The sequence below is a fragment of the Coenobita brevimanus genome, chromosome 57, assembly GCF_032717465.1.
Source record: "Coenobita brevimanus isolate Jiangsu-jjx chromosome 57, ASM3271746v2, whole genome shotgun sequence".
Lineage (NCBI taxonomy): Eukaryota > Metazoa > Arthropoda > Malacostraca > Decapoda > Coenobitidae > Coenobita > Coenobita brevimanus.
This window is the reverse complement of record NC_137010.1, coordinates 21,861,904-21,877,852: the sequence shown is the minus strand read 5'-3', so window position 1 is coordinate 21,877,852 and position 15,949 is coordinate 21,861,904. Positions and strand designations below refer to the sequence as shown.

Genomic DNA, 15,949 nt, shown 5'->3' with positions numbered 1-15,949 from the left:
ACAGGAGTGAGAGAGAAAGACAGATTTTGGGATGAGCTGGGTGAAGTAGTGGGAGAAATGCCCCGGAGCTACAAGGTGATTATAATGGGGGATATGAATGGAAGAGTAGACACTGGTCTGGAGGATGACATAATGGGTTGGAATGGAGTACCAAGAGAAAATGATAGTGGGAAGTGACTAAACGATATGTGTCAGGAGAGGAGGTTGTGCATTTGTAACTTGTATTTCAGATTCAAAAATGCACATAAATATATGTGGTATAGAGGGAATGGGGACTGTGTTGAAAGAAGCCTGATTGATTATGTGCTCGTAGAGAGGTCGATGATGGGAATGGTTGCTGATAAAGGGCCGTGAGAGGATGATGTGGAGGTCTGTCAGATCATATGATTGTGGTATGCGAGATCAAGCTAAGAGGAGTGAGGTGGATCAGGAGAGAGAGGAGCAATCAGGGAGAAAGACTGAAAGTTGAGAAGCTGAGGATCAAAGAAATGACAGATGATTACAGGACTAAAATTGAGGAGTTAGAATCAGTGAACTGGAATCAAGTGGATCTGGACAGCCTGTGGAACGCATATAGAGATTGCTTAGTTAGGAATGCTGAAGTTGTGTGTCTTGTGGCAAGAGTAACAACAAAGAAGAAAGTTACGGCATGGTGGGATGAGGAGGCTAAGAGAGCAGTGGTGGAAAAGAGGAAGAAGTGGCTAAAGTGGTTACAGGATAGGGGTTCAGTTGAATTAAGAAGTGAGTATATTGAGAGCAAGAAGCATGTAAAGAGACTAATGAAGAGGAAAAAGGAGATAAATGATGATCTAGGAAGAAAAATGAATGTGAACTACTCTGAAAATAGAAAGTTATTCTGCAAAGAGGTGCAGGAATGTAGAAGTGAGAGCGAAAAGAAATGTGATGGTGTGAAGGATGCAGGTGGTAGATTATTAACCCATGGAGATGAAGTAAGGACCAGATGGAAAGAATATTTTGAAAGCCTGATGAATGGGAATAGAAAGAGCTGAGCGGCTGTAAACATGATTGGTTTTGGGGGTTTGCAGAGAAGGAATGCAGAGACATGACACTTGCACAGGTGAAGAGTGCTGTGAATCGGCTGAAAAATAGGAAAGCAACTGGGGTTGATAAGGTGTATGCTGAGATGATTAAGTGTAGTGGAGAGAGCGGAATGAAGTTCTTGTTGGAGATATGTAAGAAGGCATGGTTGAGTGAAACTGTGCCTGCAGAGTGGAAAAAGGCTGTGATTGTACCCTTGTACAAAAATAAAAGGTGAGTGAAGTGAGTGCAAGAATTATCGTGGCATAAGTTTATTGAGTGTGGTAGGGAAGGTATATGAGAGAATTATTATAGAGGAAGTAAGAGAGATGTCAGAAGTCCTAGTGAGTGATGAACAGGGTGGCTTTAGGAGTGGCAGAGGATGTGTGGTTCAGATATATGCAGTGAGACAGCTAGCAGAGAAGGCTTGTGAGAAGGACCATAAGGTGTTTATGGCATTTATGGATCTGGAAAAAGCATATGACGGTGTGGACAGAGAAGAATTGTGGAAAGTTTTGTGCGTGTATGGTGTAGATGGTAAGCTGCTAGGTGCTGTCAAGAGTTTTTATGATGGTAGCAAAGCTAAGTGAATGGTTCACGATCGGTGTGGGTGTGCAAGAGGGTTGTGTGATGTTCCCTTGGTTTTCAATATATATATGGATGGGGCAATGAGAGAAGTAAAAACACAAGTAATGGAGAGAGGGATGGCATTGGTAATGAATGGTGATGGATGGAATATCTCAAATTTGTTGTATGCTAATGATGCAATACTGCTTGCAAGTACCGGATAAGAACTTGGTAGGCTAGTGCAGAGTTTTGCTGATGTGTATGAGTGTCATACCTTGAGGGTAAATGTAGAGAAGAGTAAAGTGATGGTTATTGAGAGAGAAGGTGACTCCCAGTGTGACGTTACAGTGAATGGAGAGAGATTGGAATTGGTGAGAGAGTTCAAATACCTTGGTAAAGTGATAGAAAAGAGAGGAAAATGTGCAAAAGCAGTGGAAAGTAGAGTGACACAAGGAAGAAAAGTAGCTGGTGCAATGAAGGCCTTGATAAGAAACGGAGGCTTGAGTGCTGCAGCTGCATGAGGCTTACATGAAGGAGTGTTAGTTCCAACTTTAACATATGGATGTGAGACTATGGTGTGGCATGAAAATGAAAGGTCAAGAGTAAGAGCAGTGGAGATGGGACTGCTGAGGAATGTATGTGGAGTATGGAGGGTGGATAGGAAACGAAAAAATGTGATACATGAAAGGTGTGGAGTGAGGAAGTCTGTGGACACCAGAATTGAAGAGAGTGTACTGAGATGGTATGGTCATGTGGAGAGAATGGATAACAATAGAGTGGTGAAAAAGGTATATCTGAGCGAATTTGAAGGAGGGAGGAGGCGAGATAGGCCAGAGAGAAGTTGGAGAGATATGGTAGATGAGTGTGAGGAAGAGAGGTTTGGAAGTTGGTGAGGCTAGGGGACTGACAAGAGATTGAGCTGGCTGGGTGAATGTTGTGAGGAGAAGTGCATGGTCAGGGATTTTGGCACCACATTTTAATGTGACAGCGTCCAGATTGACTTTATCGGATACATTAATGTGAGGAGTAGACTGTAGCACCAGTCGAACAGGGCAGTACTCCCGAGGTTGATGGCAAGCTGGTGATAGGGAGAGCTGGAGCTCCCGTTTCACCAGCCCTCAGGACTTGATCCTGACCATCTCCCTTTTCTGAACATTTTCAGTGCACTCATTTACACAGAGAGTAGGCCAGCATGCTCTCATAATACCTCTACCTTCAGCTGTCTACACCACACTACATGCACATAACATATCACACCTTCTATTCACATCTTTAGTAATGGCCGCTGCAATCTTACTGTCAAATGAGGTGGTACCTCGGACTGCCACCACCAGCAGGGTAGGGCTGGAGGCACAGGGTCCTCCCGGTCGCCATCAAGTGACTGTGCCGGCAGCGACTGTTGCTATTTCCGGGAATGCTCGTTGGTGAAGAGGTGACGGTGCGGCCTTATTCTTTACCAACATCCGCGGCCTTACCACAAATTTAAACTCAGTTCATTTTTTCCTTCAGTCCATATCCCCTTTGGCCCTTTTCCTCACAGAACCACAAATCTCACCCTCTACCGATATATCTCCATTTTGTTTTCCCGGTTACCATCTCCTTACAAACTTTTGTAACAAGGGCGGCACCTGTTGTTATATCAAATCCCAATATGCAGTTGACACTATTTTAAACTTCACTTCATCCAGTTTTGATTACTCATTATATAAATTAAACTGCCAAAACATTACCAAATATATCTGTGTAGTTTATCGTTCCCCCATTTCTTCTTCGGAACCCAGTGTATTTGATTCCATATCCACTCAGTTGAGTAACCTTGACCTTGCCTTTGGCAATGAAATTACCATTTTGGGTGATTTTAACATACACAATGTTGAATGGTTATTGCATTCTGCCCGGACTGACGACGCTGGTCTAGAATGCGAGCTGCTTGCGGAATCGTTTAATCTCACCCAGTTGGTAAAGCAACCAACCAGAATACCTGATAATCCTGACCATAATGCCCATCTCTTGGATTTATTCTTGACAAATAATCCAGATCAATACAGGATAGAGGTACTGTCACCACTTGGATCCTCTGACCACAATCTCATCAAAGCTTCATTAGTTAACCCTCCTACACCTCCCCACTCTGAACCTGTCAGGGTGACCCGATGGTACTTTGACAGGGCAGACAGGGATGGATTTAGAAATTATCTTGCTGATGTTCCATGGCAGTCTTTCTTCTCTAGTAATCCCAATTCTACCCAGTCCCACATTTGCGACTTAATACTAGCTGGTGTGGATTTTTTCGTATCAAGTCAACAGTTCACTAAAAGATCAAACTCTCCAAAATGGTTTGATGGCAATTGTGCCAGAGCAACAGCCCAAAAGTCATTAGCATATAACTCTTACTTAAAATAAAAAACATCTGAATCACTCTCCCAATTTAAAATTGCTAGAAATCATGCAAAAGCTGTATTAAATCTATCTAAATCAAACTTTCTTCAAAAGCAAGCATCAAAACTACTTAACAACCCTAATGACAATAGAATATTCTGGTCAACTCTTAATTCTTTCAATAATAACTTTAACAAGTCATCTTCCATTCCCCCACTAAAATCTTCAGATGGCAATATTACAAATGACCCACGTGGGAAAGCAGATATCTTTGCTAGTACCTTTGCCAGAAACTCTACCATAGATGATACCAGCCAGAATGTCTCAGTACTGGAACTTGATTCTCCCGAAATTGCCCCACTTAAAATACAGACAAGATACGTAAAATCCATCCTAGACAATTTACCTACCAACAAAGCTCCAGGCCCAGATGGAATTCCGCCAATTGTTTTGAAAAAGTGTTCCTCTGAACTTGCCTCTGTCCTAGCTAAATTATTCAGACTATGCATACATACTTTATTCCCAAATTCATGGAAAGAAGCCAATATCCACCCAGTTCCGAAGAAAGGAAGTTCGTCTGACCCCTCCAATTACAGACCAATAGCTGTCACATCTTCTCTTGGTAAGGTATTTGAAACTTTAATTAATAAGCATATTGTTAAACATCTTGAATCCAACAACTTAATTAGTGATAGACAATACGGTTTTCGCCACGAAAGATCCACCATTGACATACTCAATCTCTTAATTCATACCATCCATCAATCAATTGATCTTTTTGGAGAAACTCATGCAGTAGCTCTTGATATCTCTAAAGCTTTCGACAGAGTATGGCATCATTCCCTGCTGTCCAAACTCCCTTGTTATGGACTAACGTCTTTTGTTCCTTTGATTTCTTCTTATCTTAGTGACAGGAAAATAAGAGTAAAAGTAGATGATGTATATTCTAATTTCCACTCAATTAACGCCGGCGTGCCGCAGGGATCAGTTCTGGCGCCAACCCTATTTCTGGTTCATATTAATGATCTCTTATCTGTCACTCACAATCCCATTCACTCATATGCAGATGACTCAACACTACATAGTTCATTCACACTCAGACATCCATTCACAAAGTCTAATATCTCTACCTCTCAACTCAGTACAGCCATCTCCATAAACAAGATCTATCTACAATCAGTGACTGGGGACAAAACAACCTTGTCTCTTTTAATGCTAGTAAAACTAAATATATACAGTTTACTAATAGACAGATATTGCCAGATTTGTACATTACCTTCAGTGCTACTAATATTCCCATCTCCAAAAGTATTGAAATTCTTGGTGTCTCACTTAACAGTGCCCTCAGCTGGACCTCTCATGTCAGATCACTTGGTAAAACCGCCTCAAAGAAACTTGGATTATTGTACAGAGTCCGTAACTTCTTCGCCGATGAGCAGTTAACTATAATTTATAAGAGTCATGTGCGCTCTCAGCTTGAATATTGCTCACCCTTGTGGAATGGTTGTGGAGAGGTTGCATTAAGACAACTAGACAAAATTCAGAATAAAGCTGTTAGAATCATTAACAACCCTGCCATTACATATAAACTACCTCCCCTGCAAGTAAGAAGGAATGTTCCCTCCCTTCCATTATTTTACAGATATTTTTTTGGCAAATGCTCAGACGAAGTTGCGTCCATGGTGCCACCTCTCCATGCCTTCCCACGTGCTACACGGGCATCTGGTAGCGCTCATGACTGGAATGTCACTCAACCATATTGCAGAACTTCTGCCTATCAGAATTCTTTCATTCCCCGAACTGCATCTCTCTGGAACTCGCTTCCCCAGGGTTGTTTTCCTCCAAATTTCAACCCACGACTGTTCAAGTCTAACTGTTACAGATATTTTATGAACAGAGGACACCAGTAATCTGGTGTATGGATTTTTTTTTTTTACCCATTTGTTTTTCCTTCCTCCGTTCTGTTATTTATTAAAAAAAAAAAAAAAAAAAAAAAAAAAAAAAAAAAAAGCTACAGAACGTGGTGAATGTTTTTGGTGTATCTGATAGAGCCAGGATTCCTGGGGCCTGAATGATGAGTGAATGGAATCATGGCCCAGTGGATTGGGCAAATTTGGGCTCTCTGGACTTTGCTGCTCCTCACCCTGCCATTGGGTGGGAAAGGAGGTCTGGATGATGATGATGAGGAAGTTCAGGGAGTTGTTGCCCCTACTAACATTGAGAGGACTCTTTGTCCTTGTTGAGGTGTCCTTGTGTGCAGCATGTTAGGAGTGTAATGCTGTATTGTAGTGCAGCCTGCACAGTAAAGGTGAAAGATATTCATAGGTTCAGACATACAAAAATTATAATGTATGGATGGATGTGTAGTCACTGTATTTCATTCTTGAATGACGGGCCTGGAGGATTTGGATTACGAATGAGAAGTTGCAAGGGAGGATGGGACTTCAGTGTATCAGTGATGTGATGAGGAGTAGGTTGAGATGGTTTGGCCATGTGTAGAGTATGGAGGATGGCTACTGGATGTGGAGGATGAGAGGTATGAACATCGAGGGTAGAATTATGAGACACACAGACTTAGAACTAGGTCATAGTGTGTGACCTCAGGGATAAACTACTGAGTAGAGAGGCTGCAATAGATCAAGCAATGTGGAGAGTTTCCATTAGGTGACCAAGATCAATGCAAGCAATTATGTTGAAGACTTTAAAAGTGAGGGGAGGGGAATGAAATATTAATGAAATTGTACTCATCATTCCAGTGGTGTTTCCTCATTTTCTTCCTCTTCAAAGTCTCATTTTCTTTTGTAGTTTTATTTTGGTCTAAATTCATACTCCTTTGAATTTAAGTCATGTTATTAATCTGTGAATGTTCAAATCTGTAAAAAGCCACAGGCTTTAAGGTATTACAGTTCATATATGGAGGGAAAAATAAAACCTGGAATTATGTGTAAGAGGAGTGGTATTCGGCAGCATGATAATATGAAGCCGAACCGTTATTTACTGGAGTAAATTGAAATTGAAAAATTGAATATGTCAAGGAAATGGCTGGGGTCTGGTGGATATTATATAGTAAGATAAGGCTGAAGAATATTTGGAAATCAAACACAAAGATGAAAATAGGCCCTCAGAGTCAGACGGGTTCATCAGCTAAAGTTTTTGGATTTCATGTTGAATTAGATTGACCAAGTTGTATAAGTAATAATTTTGTAACTAAGTTGACAGTCTTTGAGAGTAAGTATAAAGTATAGGAATCAAATGATGCAGGGGGCTTAAATAATGTATGAATGAGAGTCCGTCCCATTTCACAGGCATATACTTTCTCTATATTTACTTTTTTAATCCTACCTTGTCCCATCCTTTGCTTAGGGAGGAAAAAACAAAATGTCAGGAGGTTAATGACAATACTGTATTGAGCCCAAACTTTGCAGTCAGTTTCCTAAAAACTCACTTTTGATAGGTTGCTTTATCCTTTAAAAGAGTTTCAGATTTTAGGTTGTTAATCAGCCAAAATATGAGCATTGAAATTATACTTTATATGAGGTTTGTTCAGAAAGTATCCAACCTTAGGCCCTAAAAAATAATAAATAGCTAACCTTTTGAGCTATGACACTAATCTCCCTCAAAGTAAGCCCTATCTGAGTTGACACACAGCCCAGCATTCTTTCCACTGCCTGAAACATTTTTCAAAGTTGGATTTCGGTATCACCAGCAGATGCTTGGTTGCATTCGTCATGATCTCTTCTCTTGTCTCAAATCGGAAACTCTTCAGTGGAGTTTTGAGCTTGGGGAATAACCAAAAGTTGCATGAAGTCATATCTGGTTAGTAGGGAGCCTGCCGGACCTGCGGGACTTTGTGCTTTACCAAAAATTTCTGAATCAATTGAAAAGATTGGGCAAGGGTGTCATCATGGTGCAGCATCGAACTTGCTGCTTTCCAAAGGTCAGGCCTCTTTCGCTGAACTGCGTCATGAAGATGACAGGTAACGTCAGAGTAGTAATGTTTGTTGACAGTCTGACCTTCTGGTACATATTCTTGATGCACAACACCATGATAGTTGAAAAAACTGTCAAAATGAGAGTGCGTTTTACCTTACTGCGGACCTGTTGTGCTTTTTTGGCCAAGGTGACCCTGCATGCGTCCTCTGGGATGACACAGCTTTGGTTTCTGGGTCGTACCCATACACCCAAGTCTCGTCTCCAGTGATAACTGTCTTGAGAAAGTTTGGATCGTGATTTGCACACTCCAACATGTCTTGAGCAAAGTTCCTCTGAGAAAAGATCATGACGAATGCGATGAAACACCTGCAGGAGATACCAAAAACTGACTTTGCAAAATGTTTCAGACAGTGAAAAGAACATTGGGCTTTGTTTGTCAAGTCAGAAGGGGCCCTTTAAGGGGAATTAATGTCCTAGCTCAACAGGTTAGCTGTTTATTTTTTTTTTAGAGCCTAAGGTCGGATACTTTCTGAACAAGCCTCATTGGTATGTCTATCTTTAGCTGTGTAGAGATGATATTCTGCTTGTGCCGTTTCATGTTGTTAGATCTCACTTCAGTTTAATCTTGGTTAAATAGTTAAAAAGATCATGATTTCCCCCCCCCCCCTGTATTTTCCTCTTTTTGCTTTTTTGTACCACTGACCATTTATTTTTGTATTATAGGATGATGATGATTAATATGATGATGATGTTGATAATGGATATCTGTTTGTTTTCAGTAAAACAAGAGATAGAACACACATTATAGCTATACTGCAGATGTCTTCAGTGCATGTTACTGTTACTGTAAGGAACAAAGTAGAGATTTAGCTGCAGTACCATACTCTTTCATTTATGTGTACAGCATATCTGATTTTATCCCTTTCCTTACTCAATGCTAACTCTGGCCAGGTGAATGCTCGCATCACTGGATGTGGGATCCGGTCAGTGAGCTTCCATGGTGACATCCTGACCATTGGTACTGGAGTGGGAGCCATCATGTTCTTTGACATGCGTGCTGGCAAGTACATGGAGTCGACTATGAACAGGTGAGGCACTGGCAAGATAAGGGTTCTGTGAAGTGCCAGTCAGTTACAGAACTGAGCAGTAGTGAATTTGTATTTTGAATAATTTTGTGTACAGTAAAATCACTGCTATCCGGTATCCAGACAAACGGAAATCTCAGAACAACGGGAAAATTCAAGGGCTGGTAGGCCCATTTGAATGGACCTCCAACTGCCATTTTGTCATGTCATGCGAGGCTGGGTGAAGTTGGACAAAATGAGGTTAAGGCATTTCCAGCTAATGTAAACCCATAGTAAATACGCTTAACCAGCCCTCCTCTCCCCCTCTTTCCCCTATTTTAATTCAGTCATTCTCTATACCCTCTACAAATCACGTCTGCTTTTTACCACCAGACAGTAAACAAGCCTTCTTGATGTTGTGTTGCTCTGAAAGACGGTATTTCTACACTCCAAAATGCCCAAAGAGCAAACTAAATGTAAACATATAATGCTTACCTTGAAACAGAACATTATAAAACACTGATGACTGAATATAATGTAGGCAATTCAACGATTTATGATATCAAGCCCAAGCATCAAAGCTCAATAAATTTTTAATGAAAAGCGAGACAAGTAAGTCCATTGAAAAAAGGCATACTCTTCATTGTACATGTGGTTTTGCTTAGATCTAAGGGAGCACCTATTTCTGGTCCTCTTATACAAGAAAAAGCGAGAGTGTTTCGCAGTAAAATGAATATAGTAGTCGAGTGTGATTTCAGTATTGGATTGTTAAATCGTTTCAAAGACAGACATGGAATTTGTAAACCAGACATCTCGGGAGAGAGCAAATCAGCAAACAGCAAACGCTGGTGCATTTTTCTTCTTGACAGATCAACTCTAACTTTAAATTCATCTTAGAATGCATATGCACTGGCAGAGATAAAAAAAAAAAAAATAGGAATGAAGGTTTACTTTGTTGGAAGAAAAAAAATAATATGTTCGCACTTCATATGTACATCATTTATTTTATTTTGTGCAAAACAGCTGATGGGCAGGTGAGGGGTGGAATGGTGGCGGTCAGTCGGTGCTGGGATTGTAAACAAAGCTCACATGGGGGCACAGGTGTCGTGATAATTCTGCAGTGCAGTCTTAACATAACATCAGTTCACCAATAATCGTTCAAGATTGGATTTCTTTATTTTTCCATTTTTATGAGTACAATACATACAACGAATAATACGGTAGTTAACAGAATGGACTTATGCATTTTGCAGTACTGCAAGACATTGCATGCACGTGCATTATGACCATGGTGTGTGTTTACAAGGCAACTTTTCAGGTGGAATCTCTTAGTGTGGCCCGTGATGTGAGTGGTGAGTACCTGAATTGTATTTACTGCTGTGATAATTATAGCCTTTGTACAGATTTGATTTGAATATCAGAAATACGGGAAAAATCTGTAACTGGGAAGGTAAATTCCCCAAGCTGTCCGGTTAACTGGGATTGTACTGAACTTGATTTGGGGGAAAAGACACACACACACACACACACACACACACACACACACACACACACACACACACACACACACACACATTAAGGGTAATATTTCTGATCATTACTCACCCACTAAAGGTCCTGTAAAAACTCAGATGGTTGACATGATTAACCCCACTAATATGAAACACCTGTCAATCTCCTTGGACAAAATAGTGTTAAAATTTCTATGACAAAGCAGAGTTAAAATGTAGTAGTAGTGGTAATAATAGTTGTTCCCTAGGCAATCTGGCCGAACAGCCCCAAGTCCCTAAGGAAGGCCACAGCCAAGACTGGGCTTTCCCACAGAGCTCTCAAGGAGTGTACCGGGTATGTTGCGTTGTTAGCACAGATGATTGTGTGCAATGCAGTCTTCCATAATGTGGTTAATAGTATGGGGTGCTGTGTTGCATCCTGGACGGGCGTCAATGACAGAGTCATCCAGCCTCTTCTGGTAACTCAAGAGGGCTGGATGATGCCCACATCTCAGCCTGGCCAGGTGGATCCTGTCCTCATGAGGGAGATAGGAATCAGAAGGGTGGATATCAGGAGGCTGTGCATGCAGGTGTGTGTTGTCTTTAACCCCTAAAACGCGGATCGTCGTGTTTGCGATGCTCGGCCATAAGGGCAGGACGGCGGGTCGTCGCGTTTGCGATTTTAGTAAATTTTGAATAACCGCGGGCAAGCAGGCTCCAGCTGGTATTGTCTATCAGTACCACCACCCTCTAGCTACAACTAGCATACTTTACCTTTGTACTACTGACCTCAGTTGTTGCCAAATATCGCATTTTTCCCCCTTCCCCCCCCCCCACCACGGCCCGGCCAGCCTGGCTGTGATACATGGCAGCGCTCTGAGCGCTCAGAACTGTAAATCTGCGATCTCCTCTCACAAGCAGTTTATGCTACTAGAAAACGCTTGTTTCCCCAGTTGTAACACTAGCTTTTTTTCTCACGGTTTGCCTCTGTTTAGCGTCAGTTTACTGCAGGCTTTCAAAGTGAGATTATGGCGAGTTCTAGCTCTTCCCAGTCAGTGCAAGCGGCCGACAGGAACGAGAATAAAGTGGCGGACGTAAGGCAGAATAAAAAGCGCTCCGTGGTGATCTTTTGGGAAGTAATATGATTGAAAATAATGTAGTATACATGTTTTTAGCTGTGAAAATGGAAATGTTTGTTGAGTGACGGGAAGACCGCCGCCACAGTGCATGTCGGCCGTACGCTTCGTTGATTTTAGCCTTATTTTCAGTGCTTATTGTACAAATACGGATTTCTAACTACTTTTACGTTGTAGTATAAAGTTTACTGTGACAGAATGAGGCTGTGGTAGAGGGGAAACCGGGTTGCTGGAGGTGTGAAAGTGAAGATTTGGTTACCCAACTTTGCAAGTCTCCACAAGTCCTTGGGTAGTCCACGAAGGCTCAACACCTGTCTCTGGAGAAAGCTGAATGTAAGTACTATCTGCCATACCAAGTATAATGTTCTAGGGTTAATCTCTGATTTTTGGCGAATATTTTCCTACAGGTACTCAGACCGCGATACAACCCCGCCACTCGGGGGGGATCGACTGTAAACAGCCGCGTTTTAGGGGTTAAGTGACTGAATGGAACGGTGAGTGTTTTGAGTATGGATATGCTTCTGGAAGCTGATATGAGGTGGGCAAGGGTGGAGAGATGACAGTATTTCTGCATGGTATCATGTCCTGAGTGTTGTTTTGATGTTTCTTGGTGTGTCTGGATGTGCTATCATGTAGTGTAGTGGATAGTGTGGGTTTTTGGAGGCTGCTGTGAGAATTTGTGTGCCTCTCATGTCTACATGATGCTTGACTTTGAGGACTTTGGTATCTTGCTGTAGGTGGTCTGTGGGTGTAGTAGCTGTTCAGCCTGTTATTATTTTTAGGGCCTTGTTCTGTATGGTCTGTAGAGTGTTGTAGTGTGTTCTAGTGAGTTTAGAATCCCAAGCAGGGCTTGCATAGTTCATCACTGAATGGATATATTGTTTGTTTATTTTGGGGGTGGTTTCTTTGTTGTGTCCAAATGTTGTATGGGCAAGTGACCTTAAGGCATTGAGTCTTGGTCTTAATTTATCTTTAATGTTTGTGATGTGTGGTTTAAATGAGTTTGATGTATTGTATGTTACACCAGGTATTTTGGGTGTGAGTGTGTGTGTGTGGCAGGGGAGTGTTTATGGTGAGGTGTGGAATGTGACTGTGATCTGCTGTCCAGTTTGTGAGAAGGGTCACTGTAGATTTGGCTTGTGCTGTTTTGAGCCTGTTTGTGGTGAACCATTCGTGTAATATGTTGAGGTAAGGTTGGAGGATGTGTGTGGCTGTGTTTGCGTTTTGGTGTGTACGTGTAAGTGTTATGTCGTCCGCATAGGAAGCTATGTGTATTTGTGGTGTGTGAGGTGTGGGTATGTCATGCATGTATAGGTTAAAGAGAGTAGGGGACAAAACAGATCCTTGGGGGACACCATTTGTGAAGTTTTTGATGTTCAGTGATTGACCAGCAAATGTTACATGTGCACATCTGCCTGCTAAATAGTTCGCCAGCCATCTTTTTGTATTATGTGTATGTTTGTGTTGAATATTTTGTTTGTGAGGTTGTGGCACAGGATGGCATCAAAAGCTTTGCTAATGTCTAGTGTGACTAGGAGTGTTCTGTGTGGTGGCCTAGCTGAATTCATGCCATTAAAAACTCTCTGTCAAAGGGCTGTAAGAAGAGTGTTTGTGGAGTGTAGTGGCCCAAAACCATGTTGTGATGGGGCTAAGGGGGTATGAGTAACTAGTTGTAATACCAGTTGTTCAGTGACTTTGGAGGAGGTGCAGAGGAGTGTGATGAGACGGTGTGAGGAAGGTAACATGGGGTCTTTGTTGGGTTTGGGGATAGGAATGATAGTGCCATGTTTCCAGATGATGGGTATTACGTTGTGTGAGTAGCTGTAGTTTGATATGTTGGTGAGTGCTTGTATGCCTTGTGCTCCAAGGTGTTTAAGGTGTATGGTGCCTATGTTGTCTGGTCCACTGGCAGATGAGTGCTTAAGGTTGCTAATGATGTGCTTCGTGTGGTTGTAAATGAAAGGTGTGAAGTCTGGGTCTGTGGAGAACCGTCTCTTGCATCTGATAACACATTGGTCGTCGTGACGGGGGTTTAGATGGCTGACATGTGAAAAGTGATTGATGAGAGTGTTTGCTTGTTGTTTCTTTGATGGTATGGTGTCTGTTGTTCTGATGGCAGCATGTGATTGTGTATTGTTGCTGTTGGAGAATGTGATGCTGTTTAGTGTTTTGTAGAGTTTGCTGGTGTTTGTTTTGTGATCAATGTGTTTTGGAGATAATCATTCCAATTTAATGTTTGCTGTTCTGATATTTTATTGTTTATTTGAGTGTTGAATTCTTGTATTTGTTGTACGGTGTCCTGTGTATGAGGTGTTGGGGAGTGTCGTAGTGTGTCCCGTTGACTGATGAGGCCTTGAATTTCTGGTATGAAGTTGGGGTTATGTGTCTTTTGGTTGCCTCTAGGGATGTGTCTCTTGTCTGCATTTTAAATAATTGTATTGAAAGTGTGCACAGCAGTGTTGATGTTTGTGATGGATGTAGTGTTTAATGTTTCAAAGTGTTGTTCTGTTTCAGTTGTGAAGGCCTTCCAGTTGGCTTTCCTGTAATTAGTGTGTGTGTGTCTGTGGCCAGCTGGGGTGATTCTGGTTTTGGTAGTGATGATGATTGGGAGATGATTAGAGCCAAGGGTTTTGACTACTCTCCAGGATGTTGTGGGGGCATGGTTTGGGGAGCAAAAGGCGATGTCTGGGGATGATGGGAGGAAGAGGGCTTGGTGTGGGATATGGGTATGTTGATGGAGATTATTGAGTATGAAAAGGTTATCTGTTTGGGATTGTAGTACCAGCCCTCTGTCTGTGTCAGGGTTGTTGACATGCCAGACCAATGCCTTGCATTGAAATCACCATCCAGGATGGTGTTGGGTATGTTAGTGATGTGGTGTATTTGAGGAGAGTAATTGTGTGGTACTGTGTGGGACAACTGGGGGGGAATGTACATATTGGCGATTATTATATGTGAATTGTTACCAGTGCGTATTTTAATTTATTGTTTTTCTGTTGTTGTGTCATTTAGGGAGAGAAGTGACTTTGTGTGTGCACTAGTATCTGAAAAGTTGATGGATTTGTGTACCAGGGTGATGAGTCCACTGCCACCTCCATCGACCCGGTCTTGTCTAATGGTGAAATTATGAAATATAGATGTTTTTTGTGTTCTGCATAGTTTTTTTTTCTTGTAAGATGGCAGTGTGTATGTTTTGTTGTTTGATGAATTGTGTGAGTTCTTGTTTTTTGGTGTTTATGCTATTTATGTTTATTTGAAGAATGTTCTGTGTATGATGTGTGTTGGGTGCTGCAGCATGGGGGGGGAGGTGGGGTTGTGGGTGGAGGGGAAGGGGTAGGAGAAGGTTGTGATGGAGGTAAGGGTTGGGGTGAATTAGAGTGAGGTGGAACGGGAATGGATCGGGGCATTCGATGGTGTGTGAAGGATCGATGGGTTAGGCTGAGGAGGTGTGGAGGAAGTAGGAGTGGGGTTGGTGGGGGGGGGTTAGTGGGAGGGAGGAAGGAGCAGGTCCAGGTGTTTGTGTAATATTTTCAGGATGCAAGTGTTGTGCAGGTGTAGTGGGTGCAGTTCTTGCAGGAACTGCACGGAACTGAGCTCTTTGTCGGTTGGCACAAAGTGATGGGTTTTGAGCATGTTGGACATATGTATTTGTTGGTGGGTCCTGGATTGTTCTTAGTGTCACTGGCTAGAAAAAGTCGTCGAGAAATGACCAGTGGGGAGTCATTTCTCAGTGTACAAATAACGGTGTTATTGTGTGTGTTGTGTTGAGACGTGTGATACTTGCCCAGGCGACCGAAGCCACTCCCAGGTTCTTAGGCCCCGTGAAGGGCCAAGGGGGGGGAGTTGCAGTGGTTTGGCTCCCATGCTGTCCTCTGCTTTGACAGCCTTTGTGGGGTAGACCCACGGTGAAGATGCCAGTACTCCAGGTCCAGAATTAAAATGTTTGAGAATATAGTGTAATTGAAAATGCAACCCAGTCAACGAACTCTGCATAACTAGAGTATAGTTAGGTGCATGACATACACAGTCATGGTAATTGTCTCAGGCATGTTGGGAGGATGGTAGCTGGTAGAGCTTCAACACCATTGCCACCACCCACACTTGGCTAAGTACATACACTTTGTTATCACTGCTACATACGCGGTCATGGTAATGGTCTAAGGCGTGTTGGGAAGATGATAGGTGGCAGAGCTTCACCACCATCACCACCACCCACCCTTGGCTAAGTACATACTGCATCTCTGTTACTAAACGTAACAAAATACTCTTCACTATTTTATTTTCCATAAATTGTTACCTTGATGTAATTGAGTATCCCTAAAATGGTCATATGTGGAGATCT

The 15,949-nt window shown here is 42.2% G+C and overlaps 1 protein-coding gene across 1 annotated transcript in view; it reads left to right on the top strand.

Annotated features, from left to right (window-relative positions):
• Positions 1–15,949, top strand: part of DCAF12 (DDB1 and CUL4 associated factor 12-like protein) — a 96,021-nt gene that overhangs the window by 67,205 nt on the left and 12,867 nt on the right. Inside the window, exon 5 of the mRNA XM_080274233.1 lies at positions 8,869–9,005. Within this exon, the coding sequence (XP_080130359.1) occupies positions 8,869–9,005 (137 nt within the window). The remainder of the gene's footprint in view (positions 1–8,868; positions 9,006–15,949) is intronic.